This window comes from Triticum urartu, chromosome 5, assembly GCF_003073215.2.
Source record: "Triticum urartu cultivar G1812 chromosome 5, Tu2.1, whole genome shotgun sequence".
Lineage (NCBI taxonomy): Eukaryota > Viridiplantae > Streptophyta > Magnoliopsida > Poales > Poaceae > Triticum > Triticum urartu.
The window spans coordinates 651,555,126-651,571,134 of record NC_053026.1 but is presented as its reverse complement, the minus strand read 5'-3'; the positions used below and the strand labels follow the sequence as shown (position 1 = coordinate 651,571,134).

Here is a 16,009-nt window from a genome sequence, read left to right as displayed (position 1 = left end):
CGATTTAAATCGGGCGGTCGAGAAAAATAGGCTAGGGAGTCCAAATAAGAAAACGGTGATGTTTTGTTGATGTTTGGGGATGTTCCGGACACAACGGTAGCGACAGCCCGAGTCGGGTCCGGGACAGCTTTCGGACGCGCGCGAGGAGGATCGCGGGCTGACGAGAGAGGTTAGGTAGGGCCTGGAGGTAGGTTGTGAGCTGTGTAGACGGTCTCGAGCTGAGAGAAGAGAAGAGAGGGAGGCCCGGCGACTGTTTTCGGAGATCGAAAACGTCCGACGTTAGACCGGCTACTATCGCCGCTATATTTATCCGTTGGGGCATCAAACGGACTCCGAATGCGATGAAACTTGGCAGGCGGTCTACTGACAACAAAACAACACCGCATGCCAACTCTCATCCCATTCCGAGAACATTTTCCGGCCAATTATAAAATAATATTTCGGACATGCCGCAGGCGCGTGCAAGTGTGTCTGGGCTCAGAACGGACAACGGAAGGAACGAGGAGACCGGGACGGATGCAAGTTTTGAAAAACATGATGATGCAATGCACATGATGACATAGCAAGATGCAACACGCAAGCAAATGACATGGCAACGACAGCGAATAACTGGAAGACACCTGGCACATCGGTCACGGGGCGTTACAACACCCCCTGCGAAAATACCAATATTTTCCGTACACACCGTGCTGAATGGGCGAATTTCCTAGCAACATATAATATAGAAGAATATCGTCCGTGGAAGGCTAAAAGCATTCGTGTATCATTTTAGTTACGTTTATTTTATATTGCTATTGCAAGTGCTATTAACGATAAAGGGTTTCCTCTGTTCTATACCCTCCGTCCGGAAATACTTGTCATCACATCCCCTTTTATCCATTTTGATGACAAGTATTTTCGGATGAAGGGAGTATTATATAAAGCAACCAACCGATACAGTCAACGATAGGTGCCCTGGTGGAAGCAGTACAATTACGCCCAAAAGAAAAGAGAGAAAAGACAAAAGGAACAAATGCTGACAATGACGGATGAACAAAAACAAAGAAGCCTCGTGACTGTTGCGCCCACCGGAGATCTCCCACCAAGCTCCTAGGCTTCGAAGCGCTGGTACCCATCAACACCTCCAAGAAGAAACGCATCAATGACGATGCTACTACCAAGGGTTTCCCTCGGTACATGATGAGGATAAAGGGAGGGTAGCACCCGACGCCCTTTAGGAAGGTCCGGCGGCACCTCAGGTGCCACCGTGTCGGTGTCGGATAGGCTGACATGGATTTCTCCCGATCCCAACCATCATCCTGGGCGCTCCAGAGCCCGCCAACATACCGTCCACCACCTTACGCCAACCCGGTCATCAAGCCACCCACGCTGTCTCACTACAACAGCGCGAAGTGGGGCCTGCACAACAAAGAAGAAGAGCTGAGACTAGGGGCAGCGGCACCATCAGCATGCGAGAGGGACCGACCTCCACCGTCAACGACGGTAACCGATCGAACGCAACATCAGGAGCATACTAGGCCCGACCGGGCCCTGAGATGCATGTAAAGCTCCCACTGTCGTGCTGCAGAAGGCACGCCGTCGGCGACGCCGCCTCCCGTCCGAGCCGCTCCTCCTCTTCACCAAGCAGAAGGCAGTGAGGCCGCACCAGAGCTGGCCTACTAGGACCCAGATGGGGCCCAAAGAGACCCCGCGCCACCAGGCCGCCTCGCCGCCAAGGAGCAGCGCCACGATCGCGCCTGCCGCCGGCCACCGCCACCAGCCTAGCCTCACCACCGCCAACCCCTTGCCCCGGGAAGGAGGGCCAAGCGCGCGGGTACAGAAGATCTCGTCGCCGCTGACACCATCCGGGCCAGATCCATGTGCACCCCCCGGCAGCGGCAGGGGGAAGTGAGAGGATGAGGGGGTGGAGGAAGGGGGGCGCGTGCCTCCCCGGCCGCCTCACGGGGAGACGACGCTAGGGCAGGTCGGAGTCGGGGTCGGGCAGATCCTAGATTCTTGCAAGTGCTATTGATAATAGTTATGTTGGCACTGCAATATATCATTCCTTACAAGGTACTTGTCCCCACGTAAGTTCAGCCAAGCCACCGGGGACAAATCTTTTGAGCAACTCTGTTACGATGGATGACAAATCCATCTCACAATCGTAGCCACTTCGATCCGATGAAGTTGTCTTCTACTTCTTGTTGGGCTACCATGACACTAGCCATTCCAAGAGTGGCAATTCTTTGGTCCACTTGTTTATTGTTCGTTTTGAGATAGCTAACCAGACTCGATCGTCTCATAATCACTGCTATTGCCTATCAGGCTGATCGTAATGGTAATATCATAGCTGGTATCATGTATGTCAACTAGGCAATTTTAATAAGGTGTTATAAACTTAAATGAAGAAAGAAAGGGTTGAGTATCATATCATGATACTGTATCATAATAAATATTATGCTACTATGTGTCATGTATGATAACAAATAAAATACTGTATGATACTAATATATGATACTATGCATTTGAGAGGTATCATATGCATGATACTAGTATATGATTCTCCCTATTACAACCAGCCTCATGGCACTAGCCATTCTAACAAAGTGGCGATTACTTGGCCTATGAGGAACGTCGTTGCAACAACAACAACGACAAAAGGTCTGGGGCAGTTGAACCAGGCTTGAGGCCGTCGGGGAAGGCAGTGTGGGGGAGGAGGTGCACTTGAGGCCGTAGGAAGGGGAGGATGAGCCCGCCGGCTCAAACCTCGTCCAGATCTGGCTGACCATGGCGGAGCGGCAGCAGCGGGCGACAGGCCACGGCGAAGCGGTGGGTGCATACGTCGTGGTGGCGCAACGGGGGCCACCTCCCTTCCGCCGGCGAGCAGCTCCACCACCCATCCTCCCTCCTTCCTGTAGCTCCACACGCTCCTTCTTGCGCGGCAGCCGAAGCTGCAGTCCGCATCCTGCGCGCGGAGCTGGACTCCGGCGAGACGCGGCGGCTCGACGACTTTTAGGCGACAGCCGAGCGGAACCGGGTGGAGACGATGCCGACGGCGTTTGGTGCGGCATGAGCAAGGGAGGCTGGAGGAGCCCGACTTCCATGACGGCGTGGGGAGAAAAGAAAGGAGGGGGAGTCACGGGCAGCACGCCGGAGTTGGAGACTGACGGGCGGTGTGGTTCCAGGCACGGGACCAGAGACCGACGGAGGTGCCAGAGAAACTCCTCGCAGCCAGCAGCCAGGGCGCCACAACGGCCAAGGCACCTCGCGGCAACGGCCAGGGCGTGGCACCAACACGCGGCGACGTACTCGGGCGCATCTCGGGCAGCCACGCCCGGAGGAGTGCCTGAATCGCCGGCCTTCAGCGAGACTCCGGCAGGTGCTTCCGGCGGCGGTGATGTGGAATCGAGAGGAGAGGGTGGGTGGCTCCGCTGACTCCTTTTCTTCTTTCTAATTAATGGGCTAGATTGGTTTTCTCAACAGATGACATGTGGGCCTCTGTCCATTTTAACAGTCAACGCTTACCGCTTCACGATATTCTTCCCTTTTCGAAAAGCGTCTCACATGAGCAAATTTATGCTTCTTTGTGGAACCATATTTTTTTCATTTTCCTCTATCATTTCGTTTTCCGAAAACTGTCATTCTTTCAAAAATGTTTCATGTTGTTGAAAAGAATCAGAAAATTTAAAAAATGTTAGTCAAAATTTCAAAAAATGTTCTTGTTTTTAAATTTTTGTTCTTAATTTCACAATTTCTAATTTTTAGGAAGCTTCAGAGTCAGACACTCCGCTGAGGTCACCTACTAGCTCAGGGAGGTTAGAGGTCGCCGAGACGATGTGGTCGAAGGCAACTACGCAGTCACAAATTCATGACCACATGGCCGACGGCGGAGGCGGCGGCCGTAACTCTCTTCCCCAAGAACCAGCGTGCAACTCTTGCTCTCTTCCTCGGGACCCGGCGGCAGGCAACCAGGTAGCTCGCATGGGAGGCCACAGGGCGGCAGCTAGTAGGGGGGGGGGGGGGGGGCGGCGGCTGACGCGACGATCTGCGGCGACCGGTTAGCAAATAGCGACGGTGCGGCGCTGCGTGCCAGAGAGAGAAAAAGGAATTTTTAGTTCAAAAAATCTTCCGATTCAGCAATTTATCGTCCGATTTATGGCTACTCTTGGGGTGACCGATAAGATTATGCCTTATCTTCATCGTTTATTGTTTGGGCCAATTTATCACTATGACAAGCGATTTATCAAGAATCTATCAATAAATCGGGCCTATTCATAGCACTATGTTTGCAAAAACTATACTTATTTGTGTTTTGTGGACCTTGTTAATTGTTGTCCTATTTTGTTTATTATTATACGGGGATTCAAAGGCTAGGAATCAAGGTAACACTTATCTCCAATATTGTTTTGGTGTTGAATATAGCATATTTTAGTGTTAGGAACCTGAGATTTGAAAAAATGGCCGATTAATAGTCGACCGATAAAATCAATTAATCGGCCAATTTCCAATTAATCTCTAATTCCCAACTGACCGAGACGATAACGATAAGTGATATCCTCAACATTGCCCTCGCCTGTGCGGGATTTGTATCGCACCTTTGTCCATTTTGCCCCTTCACTAGAAAGTACTACTATGATTCTATGGTAGTATTGATGAATCTACGCCTTTGAATCGGCTGAATGAATGGCTAATATTTACTGGAACATACCGTAAAAGGTCTCTAAATTGAACTAAAGAAACGTCTTATATTTGTGTACAGAGGGAGTATATGACATTTCACCTAAAATCAATGCCTAGAGATCGATCTCTTGAACTAAAATGTTGTTGAACGACAAAAGATGAGGAAAACAATTTCAGGTGCGGCTAAAAAAATCCAATGGACATAATAATTTCGGATGCAAAAACACAACACAAGTAAACAAAATAATTGGAATGAAAAAAAAATGATGTTGGGATGGAGTGCTACAAATTTCTGGTAACTTTTACCTGTCTATACCGCTATATAATGTGCGAATAACTTTGAATAACAACCATTGGATGAAGCCGATCTAACGGTGGAGACGTGGCAAATCCAAGTGTTATTGACCGTTGGATCTTCTCATTACTTCACTGGATTTTTTCACGTGTACTATCTAGAAGATTCTATGGTTGGGCTAAAGCCATATGGACATTTTGCACAAAATTTAAAGCACACTTCTACTTTATTCTAGACTCTTCCATACTCAGACTCTCCTAACTTCTTTTTCTATCGAAACTATCATTCATTTTACTTCGTATTCAAGTCTATGTACCTTCATAAATCATATTTATCTTTACAGATACTGTAGAACATTAGCTTTGAGATAGCCAAAAAAGATACCTAGATAAAACACGCTCAGTATATTTTACGTGATTTTTGTATGTTATACTTCATGCATATGCCTCATAATTTCATTTGCCGGCATAACTAGCCAAAAAGGATACCTAGATAAAACAGGCACAATATATTTTACAGTAACAATATGTCTATCTTTGGTTGTAGTTTGACTATATGAGCTCTCACGTGCTATGCACGTATAACTTACTAGTATAAGTAGTGTCAAAATATTATCGCTGGTACCTAAATATTTTATAGCTAGAGCACGAATCTTGGAACATACTATAAAATTACGCCGTGAGGTAATTTGTTTGTGTACGACACCCGGCTTCCTGCATATACACGTACATCATTTTTCCATCAGAATCTGTTCCGTATTAGATACTACCGGCCAGCACATCCAGCTCCAGCCCGAGAGATCCATGGACGACCTACCGGACGACGCTCTAGGCGATGTTCTCCGCCGTCTTCCACCACGCTGGCTCGCCGCGTCGCGGTGCGTCTGCAAGGCCTGGCGCCGCACCATCGACGAGCGCCGCCTCCTGCGCCCTGACCTGCTCCCACTCTCATTCGCCGGCATCTTCATCCAGTTCGACTCACACGCGTTCCCGGAGTTCTTCGCCCGCCCCTCTCCCTCATCAGCCAATACCAAGCTCGACTTCTTGCCTCCCCCCATGTATCCCTTTGATGGGGTAGGCGACGGGTTTGACGAAGACTACTTTGTTCGAGACCACTGCAATGGCCTCCTCCTGACCAGCCTGTACGTTGTCAGCCCTGCCACGCGACGCTGGGATCTTTTGCCTCCGCGCCGGCGCCCGGCCGATCCAGAATGGATGACCTTTTGGTTCAATAAGCATCTAGTCTTCGATCCCACCGTGTCACCCCACTACCAAGTGTTCAGCATTCCCAGTTTGCGCGAGCAGAGTACCTATAGGGACATGGGGGTCTGCAGTACCGTCCAATTAGACCGCTTAGTGGAGAAATCCGAATGGCCACCGTCTACATACATCCTGGATGTCTTCTCCTCAAAGTCGGATCGCTGGGAGGAGAGGCCTTTTGTTAGAGAAGGTGATGTTGCAGGGATTGTCGCCGAGGCACGACAAGATCACCCCTACGAATGGTCATCGGCCAAACGTGGCGCCGCCTACTGGCAACAAGCACTTTATGTGCACTGCCAGCCTAATGCTGTCATGAGGTGTACATATATATACTTGATTACAACATTACCAATTTCATACCGTCACTTGTTTTACCATGATCAAAGGATCACTTGATTCTATGGACTTGTATACAGTTTCTGTCAATGATTTGACCTTGCAGGATATCTCTTTCCGATGACAAGTACCGCGTGATTAAACTACCAACCGACAAGGAAACCATGGCTTATCTAGGAAGATCAAAAAAAGGCGTGTACTATGCATCGTTCGTTAAGGATCTCTTTCGAGTTTGGATCCTGGATGAATCATATGGTCAGATGAAGTGGATGATGAAGGGTGAATATGACCTTAAGTGCGTGCGAGCGTCAGATCAGCGTGTTCATGGTCCATGGGTCTTACAAGACATTAACTATGAATTCTTCCGTTCTCAACTTCCAGAAGTCAAGAAGAAAGCAATAGTCCAAGAAAAAACTGACTGGGACTCTGACAATGACGGTGCAGACAACATCGTAGACATGGCTGAAGAGCGTCGTCATGGATGTGATGTACTTGGATTTCACCCATTCAAAGAGATTATGTTCTTGAGCAGCTTCACCAAAGAAACATGGGATGCTACGGTACACGCCTACCATTTGAATAGCTCGAGGGTTGAATGCTTAGGCAACATGCGCCCAGCCTGTTATAATCTTTTTGAAGGCTTCAGATCTACCGAACAAAATTATGAATATTTTCCGTACACGCCATGTTGGGTAGGCGAGTTCCATAGCAACAACAAATGTAATTTATAACGGCAGTCATCTGGAACAAACCTGGGTATGCGGTTTTAGTTTTGATTATTTATTTTCTGCAGTGCGTACATTATTGTTATGTTATTAGCTAGATATATATTTGTAATTTATCGGTATAAACAATCTAGATTCTTGTGTGAATCTTGCATGTGTTTTTGACTCAAATTAAGCATCTAGCTAGTATGAACAAGTCGATCAATATGAGCAGGGTTTGCACTACAAAAAACTAGCTAGAAACTCTTAACTGACACACCACTAACTAATGGATACACAGTGAGGTACCTGTTGCCGCGAGAAACATCACATCATCTGATTTGCATCGACCAAACACGAATCAGTCGTCACTCGTCAACCTGAAACAACATTCATGCCAGATCATAAGATATGCAGCAACAGGCGTCTTTTTGCTTAGTTGCCTCATCACCATGGCGTCACAAACACAATGGTCTGGTCTGGACCCAACTACTGAAAAGGATGCAAACAGGGTCAGCTCGCAAAATGCCTCAACGATACAAGAAATAACAACAAGAGCTTTTGCTGTAAAACAATTATAATTACCTGAATGTTGAATATTCATTTAATATAGACTTCAGAGGAAATGAAAAATGAATGCTGCGTTATAGAGAAACAACAACAGCTGCAAACTGAAGTTAAAGGTTCCAATATTTCTCACATGACACATACAAGATACCCTTTGATCTACAGCCGGATAAAACTGTGTAGTAAGTCCATTCGGTCCAGCTATCCATAGTCAATCCAGCTACAGGACAAGCAAAGGTTACATATATGCTACATCCATGGTCCCTGATTGTTTTTGTGGCCAGGTTACACCAGGAACATCCCTACATACATGGCTACATGTAGCTAGGCTGAGTGTTAAAACAGACAAGGATTAATCTGAGTCTGGCTGTTGCCTGGTTGGTCGCCGGAAGTAGTACCTGTTACCAGAAAACAGTGATGATTATTCATTCAGTAGCAAGCATTTACCAATGAAAACCTAATAATAAAATTGAAGTGAGACTGTCGCATACACGAAAATGTCGATGCCATGAAGCGATGCGTATTTCCTGAGCAGGCGTTCTATGGTATACCACTCTGATCGCTGGGAGCCACTTCGCTGACCAATCCGAGGCATGTGGATACTCGCTTCAGGTAAATAAACGGAAACAAATTAAGGTGAGCCTGATAAACTAACTAGACTCAATCACATTGGAAAATACAGATGTGGAGCTTTTTTTTAAGATAATGTAGAGCTTGTTACTGCTTGAGAGGATCAAAGTAGTTAACCGACACAAATATGCTGTAATTATTGGTCTATTATCACCAGTCACGCCACCTCATGAGCTACTGAATAAACTTGGTCCAACTGAATTGAGCTGGTTTCAGAACTAAACTAAATTTACTCCACAAACAATTCAACCCAATATGTCTTGCTACGGAGTAATCGTTCAAACTATTTAAGATGCTAACAGCAAACTTGAACAGGTGAAAACACAAGGTAGCATTCTAATGTCATGATTCAAAGATACACCTCAAGTTTCTAATGTTAAAACTCAAGAAGGAACTGATACCAGAACGCTGAGCAGCTGAGAAGGCCGCCTTTGACAAACACAGCTCCAAGTCAGACATTGAGATTTCACTTCTTGGAATCTTACGTTTCGGATTATAATACTGCACAACAGCTAGTGCCACCCATAGAGGTGCGTCCAAATTCCGGCTACAGTTGGCTTCTGCAGAGAGGATACAAATGCAGTGAAATACAACGGTTTGGACTCACTGTAGACTATGATGATTTATAAAACTAATGTAAATTCTAGAGGATACAGAGGCAGTGAAAGAAAAACTAGCTCAAGTAACTGTGGACTACATTTTAAAAGGTAAATACACTTGATGTTAAAGCTTCCATACATGTACAAACATCGTAAAAGGCATATTTTTAATATAGCAATGGAGTTTCAATGCACTTTAGATACCAAGCAGACAAATATAGTCTAAACTCACATTCGAATGCAAATGAACGAACTCAGATTTACTTTATATAACATAAGATGCTCGTGGCCTATGGCACACTCCCCACAAAACCTATGTGGACTGCAAATACATCCAAAGTCTACCTAACTCAGGTTACCATAATATAGCTTTTGCAGGAATGTATCATTGTTATTTCAATGTAAACCCCCTACAGTGGACTTGCAAAGTAACCAAATGAGCCAGAACTGCTACACATGAAAAGGTGCTGAACATGATTCTGTCCTTAAATCATATAATTTTGTGGTGCTACGTGAAATTGGTAACTAGATGTGCGATCTATTATGGACAGCAATACTGCAGTATGCTTGATTTATTTTAGCAAGCATTCTAACAGAGAAGAGATATACACCACTAACAACGAGTCCACGGGCTGTCACCTGTCGAAAATATCATATATCATAATGCCAAATCTCTGATGGTCAATTAGTAACTAGTTAATGTGATTATGTTTGGCATATAAGAAATGGCACAACTTGGATTTGATTTGCATTAGTAATCCTGCCAAGGTTAGAGAAAGATAACTGTTCATCATCAATGTGAGCAGTACAGCGAGCATATAAACATCAGTGCCAATGATATTTTCAGGCATTCAAGTAGCAGTTAAGTATGATATGCTTGTCATAAAGAAGCGAAAATAAGCGGAGCTAGCATAAGAACCAACCATCTGGCTGAATCAAGTGAAGATCCCCCATGTGAAGATCGTCGACTTCAGAAGCACGATGATAAGCATCTGGAATGTATGTTGAGAGACTAGTCAAAGCATCAAACATTCCTCCATGACCCCATGTTCCAGAATTATCTACACAACTGCACCAGCATTTGATTCGTTAGTACAAAGTGTGGTTCAGAAGAAACTAAGGAGTGTTGGAAGGAATTCAAAGAAATTTAAATTGCACATTTCAACTTAAGCAGTTTAAAACCTGATCTCAAATCTCAGAGCCTTCTATAAAGGAATAGCGTATAACATACTACAGTTCCATCAAGAATTCTAGCAAGGGGTAGTGGACTTCGCCAAATAATCTAATCACACTTCTTCCCTGAAAAAACATACCTGAATATAATGGCAGGCTTTGCAGCGCAAACTTTTGATGGATCAGTGCAATCTCCATATACAAGTTGGACGGATCCTGAGTTAGAAATATTCTGATTTGGTATGTTATCAGGAACTTTGACCCCTAATGTCTGGTACCCCAAATCTTTCCACTTGGCCAATCTCTTTTCTTCAGCCTTTTTCTTATTAGCTTCACGTTTCAAGAGCTTATCTTCAGGTGCAGGTCTTTGCCTTTCTAATTCAACTGGGACATCTTCAATAGAATGTGAAGCCTCCTTAAACTTCTCTACCCAGGATAGGTATGCAGCTTCGTCAACCCCTGGATCAATGCTAATAGAATCACAAGCTCTTGTAATTACAAGCCCGCTGCCCTCAGTCAAATCTGGATTGATTTCAAATGCTCGGTCATCCTTTTCTGAAGGTTCATGAGTACGCATTTTGATAACATTTTCTGACATTGATTTCAATTTTTCCAGTGTCTCCTCATTGATTGTTTCCGCAGCTGTATCTGCGGGGTCAAACTGGTGTAAGCCAAATATAATCGAACGCATGTCATTAGCTTCATTTCCCAAGTCATTTCCTTTCCCATCAGTTGCATCCTTATCTCCAAAAATATTGTGGCTAAGCTTAAGTTTTCTCTCTGCTCTTCGCATGATGACCTGCAACCATTTCAAATTAAAGAGAAAAGGTCAGGAGCAATTTAATCAAGAAACTACTGGTACATCGCAAGTCAGAGTTTTGACCTCTTCAATCGTGCGTTGCGATACCAAATTTATTGATAATACATGATTCAACTGTCCAATGCGGTGAGTACGCTGCAAAGCCTGTTTGTCAGCCTGAGGATTCCAGTCTTGCTCATAAAAAATAACCTGCAACCAATCATGTCAAGAGCAACAAAATTGATCAATAGCATAAAGTTTTCAAAAAGGACAAATGATCATCAGTCTGGAACTGTCTGCTGGGCACTAAATACACATTTAGGATAAAGAAACCATAACTGGAATCCACAGATAAGAAAACTGGATCTGATTAGCTATAGTTTCAAAATGAATTATACTCACAGTATCAGCACCAATGAGATTAAGCCCAACACCCCCTGCTCTAGTTGATATCATGAAAACAAAAGCTCCACTTGGATTACTGTCATCTCTTACAACACCTTTGGTAGGTTGAGAGCTGAAATTTCTGATTGCTGCAAACCGTTCCTCGGCACGTACTGAACCATCCAGGCGCTCATACGTGTAATTACGCAGTTCTAAGAAATCCTGTTTAAAGGATGGTGCAAGAGAAATTATTTACATATGCGCAGCCATAAGAGAAATAGGTCATTATATGCCAGCATGGTTCAAGAAAAAGAAAACCTGCAGAATGTCCAGCGTCTGAGTCATCTGAGCAAATAGCACAACACGATGACCTAACCTGTGGAGCTTCTCAAGAACAAGGTCTAGCACAATGAGCTTTCCACTAGCCTGAATAAATATCACATAAAATATCATTGGACATCCGGTCTGTATAGTCCCTCTTAAAGTCCCATGTTTAAAAGGCACAATCTAAATATGCTCTTAGTTGTCCTGTTCAAAAATAAATCAGAACTGACCTGAACCAAATGCTCCCCTTCCTCATAAGGCTCAGGCTCAATACCACTGAATAGATATGGATGACTGCAAGCTTTCCGCAGTTGTACTACCTGATAGGAGTTGCAAAAACAAGACATGGAACTTAAATTTATACAGAGCCTCTAATGTGCTTAACTGTCAAAAGGCAAAAGAGTCAAAAAAGCAAGACTTGATATAAATGGAAGATCACACATCCCAGCACTCTGGAATGAACTAACTACTCTGAACAAATAAATAAACTGTAAATGGTATGTAAAGACACATCAAAATACAATTTTACTGAGATGTAATCTTGTTTATTATGCCATGATCGATAAAAATATTTAGTTTTGCTACAAGAAAACTAATATTTAATAGATAAATAATTCATGGTTCAAATAGGTAGTTAATAAATAATAAGTTCACAAAGCCAGACACGAGGCAAAGCGAATGAACTGTAAAACTGTGCCAGCTAAAAACAAACAACCTGATTTCATTTACAGGAGCACGGGTGGCAAGCATGAAAAATTACACTGAGGATACACGTACTGAAATCTATATAATTTCATATTGTGGAGCTGTAAATAGATACAAGATGCTGATAAGCAGAAAAAAATCATTACAATGTTCTGCAGAGATTGATGACGAGAAGATCCACCAGTAAATGAAAGAAGTGTTTGCAGCTCTTTTCTCAACACTGATAAGTATATCTTCTTCTGTAAGGGTGCCAGAGGTACCATCCTGTAAAGATCATATAACTTTAGAAAGGTTAGGGGGGTAAAAATCCAAGAAGGTTATGCTGAAGCTTAGATAATGTCATACTGACACTGTCAGCTCAGTTAATGGAGGCAATTCCAGAATTCCACTCTCAATTAGTAAAGCCTTTGTTCGTCGGAGCATAAATGCTCTGAGTATATGTTTAAGGATCTTGAATTGTCTGTTTGCTTTATTAGCTTCACTACCTGTTGAGAAACATATTGCCGTTTTTAAAACCAAAAGAAGCTGACTTAAAACTGAAAATAAGATAATGTTAAAGAATGGTGCATGTTCACATTTTTGGAAAAAAAAAAGCAGGCAAGCAGGGCAGGTGCCGCTGTGCTTATGTGAAGATCTCAAACAAATAAAATGAAAAGACATGATGTCACAGATAATTTAATGATGTGGGAAGAACTGGTTCGAATGATTAGAAAGAACTGGTTGGCACAGCCAAACATTGTGGGCTTGTGGCACCTTATATCACTACCTGATGACCAAAGTTTGATTTCTGGTTCCCCACCAACCATAATTGTTTGGGTTATTCTTGTGGAAACTCCACTAAGATTTGAAGTGATTTGAACTTGTTACTTGTTTGTTGTGACCCTTAACATGACTATACCACTATACCAGACAACTGCGTCACCATATCCAATATCATCTAATGTATCAATGACATGTGGGATGTGGCCCAGGGCCTACATTGGATATGTTTTCCGATGTGCACCACTTTTCAACGGTACTGTGATAATTTTCTCTTTGTAAAAGCACAAATACATTTCGTCGCCATAAAGAGAGGAATGCCAATCAAACCACTGTCTTCAAACAAAAAAAATCTTTAGAAGGTACATTCTGATTTTCTGTGTTCTCGAAAAAATAACCAGGCCATTGATGAAAGAGTAACAGTTTTTACCAAACACATCGACATGTCCGCACCTAAATATAATATAACATGAAGCAATAAGAGACTACACATATGTTTGCACACAAGGTGTCCGGTTAATGAAAAACATTAATCTCAGTGGTACTGTACATGAGGTATATGGTGCTCACAGCCAAGTTGCATAGATGTTGTTTCAGACAGAACAAAAACTCTCACCTAAGAATCACTCTATAACATTTAGGTAAATACCTGATAACAAATTCCCTGCTTCCTTGAAAGTAGAAAGAAATTCATCTAGGGGCCCAAAAACTGAAGGCATGCAGAAGTGCATCAACGCCCATAGTTCAGAAAGGTTATTCTGGACAGGAGTGCCTGTTAGTAGTAGACGCCTTGGCATCATAAAGCGTTCTTCAAGAACATTATACAGTACCTGAAAAAAATGCAGAACTAGTGTCATACAACTCCTAATCAGAGCCCGCAACTCCCATTATCATAGTGAAGCAGCGGTTTTACATACACTTGATGGATTTTTAAGACGCTGGGCCTCATCAATCACCACATAGAGCCAAGGAACTTGGGAAAGAAAATCTTGATCCATTAAGGCTATGTCATAGCTCGTCAGCATCACATCAAATGGTAATTCCTATTTGCAGTGGTGAAAAAATAAAGAAGTCATAGGCCATGTACCAAAATTCCTACAGAAGTAGAGTGAGAAACAATGCTCTAGGACAAGCAAACAAAGCTATTTTGGGATGTATGGGAACAATAAATATAACATCCAATGGGTGTTGTTGCCCACATTTAGGGAGATTTAGACACAAAGTACACAAACTAGTAAGAGAGCAGCATACATCTGAATGTGAAGATTTTTGGACATCTTCATGGATCGTTCTCCGTATCTGACGACGATGCGGCTTATCGCCAACATACTGGATGACCTTCAAGGTGGGGCAGAATTTACCGAACTCCGACAACCAGCCATCCGTCACACTTAGAGGGCATAACACCACTGAAAGAAAAACCATACCCTTATGAGATTAAATGGAAACAATAGCGCGGTTAGCTATTAAAGCTTGACAAATGGATGGGAGTACACACGGAACGGTCCGGGGGCGATGGATTTGATCTTCAGGTAGCTCAGCAGAGAAATCGCCTGCAGGGTCTTCCCCAGCCCCATCTGCACATTATGGTCAGGCACAAACATCAGCAAAATGTGGCTCTGAAAGTGTTAGCAGCGCCGGATTTCAACACGCCGCAGCCGCCGTTGGTGGCCGAATCGAAGCTGCGCCATCCCGTCCCCAGGTAATCGGCTACAGAAGTGCGGCCGGAATCAATGGGCTCACCTCATCGCCTGCAAAACGAACGGGACTCGATTGGTTAATCGCGACGGCGTAGTGCTCAAGGAGAAGCTAAGAGGTAGGGGAGGGGGGAGAGGAGAAGTCGGGCAGCGGGGAAGGAGGAGGAGGAGCGGGTGCGGACCGAGCAGGACGTTGACGCCGAGGTGGTAGCGGCGGATGAGCCAGTCGACGCCGTCCAGCTGGTGCGGCTTGAGGTCGGCCGTGACGCCGAGGTCGGTGGAGGAGAGGCGGGGGAGCTGGGACTTGCCGTCGGCGGAGAGGACGAGGTCGGCGGCGGCGAGCAGGCGGCGCTCGTAGGCGGTCGCCGCCATGGGGAAGAGGGGCGGGAACTTGTGAAAAAAAAGAAGGGAAATGGAGGTGGGGAATAGCCGGAGCGACGTGGAAGAGACGAGAAGGCTGCCCGCGTGTTGGATACGGCCCGGCCCGGCCCGGCCCGGCGTCAGCCCGCTTCTCTCAGGCGTCCCCTCCCTTGTGCGACCGGCAAGAGCAATAGAAAAACACGAAATCACTAGTTAGAGCATCTCCAATAGATGATTCAAATTTTGACGATTTAAAATTAAAGATGTAAATTTTGGACAGCTAAAAAATACGTTTTGAACCTCCGAAAAAAGGCCAACTCCAACAGATGGTCCAAATTCATGATCAAAAAAGCAACTCCAAAAGATGGTCCAAATTCATGGTCCAAAACCGGCCAGCAGCCGCCCGGCTGCTGTTCGCCGCTATCCAGCCGCACATATTTCAAAATAACATAAAAAAAAATCATGTCCACAATATCAAATTATTACATAGTTCTTCAGATCCAGGAGATGCAATGCAACACAAATACAACATAGTTTTGAACAAACAAATAATGAATATATGCGGATCTTTCCCCGTGCCGTTTCCAATGCTCTTTCATCAAATCTTTCTGGAGTTGGTCATGCGCATCACTATCTCTAATCTCACTGTACACCTTCATGAAACGTCTGATGCGCTCCTCTTTGCGCATGGGGTTAACACGAATGTCTATCAATCAATAGAAGTTGTAATCTAAAAATTTTCCACGCTCGTTCTCAATG

General features: G+C 44.5%; 3 protein-coding genes across 4 annotated transcripts; 2 read left to right on the top strand and 1 right to left on the bottom strand.

Annotated features, from left to right (window-relative positions):
* The first annotated feature begins 2,444 nt into the window (after positions 1 to 2,444).
* Positions 2,445 to 3,972, top strand: LOC125506488. The gene is made up of 2 exons (XM_048671293.1): positions 2,445 to 3,397; positions 3,745 to 3,972. The coding sequence occupies exons 1-2, from the start codon at positions 2,767 to 2,769 to the stop codon at positions 3,783 to 3,785; spliced, it is 672 nt and encodes a 223-aa protein (XP_048527250.1). The 5' UTR covers positions 2,445 to 2,766; the 3' UTR covers positions 3,786 to 3,972.
* Positions 3,973 to 5,024: 1,052 nt separating this feature from the next.
* On the top strand, positions 5,025 to 7,779 carry LOC125511593. Its single transcript, XM_048677003.1, has one exon. It carries the CDS (start codon positions 5,758 to 5,760, stop codon positions 6,607 to 6,609), a length of 852 nt encoding a protein of 283 aa, XP_048532960.1. The 5' UTR covers positions 5,025 to 5,757; the 3' UTR covers positions 6,610 to 7,779.
* Positions 7,780 to 7,925: 146 nt separating this feature from the next.
* LOC125511592 (probable helicase CHR10) lies at positions 7,926 to 15,328 on the bottom strand. 2 transcript variants are annotated; one of them, XM_048677001.1, is made up of 17 exons: positions 15,073 to 15,328; positions 14,937 to 14,944; positions 14,692 to 14,770; positions 14,445 to 14,602; positions 14,111 to 14,236; positions 13,843 to 14,023; positions 12,784 to 12,919; positions 12,581 to 12,698; positions 11,960 to 12,049; positions 11,724 to 11,831; positions 11,424 to 11,627; positions 11,106 to 11,231; positions 10,363 to 11,021; positions 9,973 to 10,118; positions 8,852 to 9,010; positions 8,312 to 8,426; positions 7,926 to 8,218 (listed from the first exon to the last, which is right to left on the bottom strand). In XM_048677001.1, the coding sequence occupies exons 1-17, from the start codon at positions 15,260 to 15,262 to the stop codon at positions 8,173 to 8,175; spliced, it is 2,649 nt and encodes an 882-aa protein (XP_048532958.1). In that variant the 5' UTR covers positions 15,263 to 15,328; the 3' UTR covers positions 7,926 to 8,172. The 2 variants fall into 2 exon arrangements, with proteins under 2 accessions (XP_048532958.1, XP_048532959.1); XM_048677002.1 differs by lacking the exon at positions 11,724 to 11,831.
* Between the last annotated feature and the right edge of the window lie 681 nt (positions 15,329 to 16,009).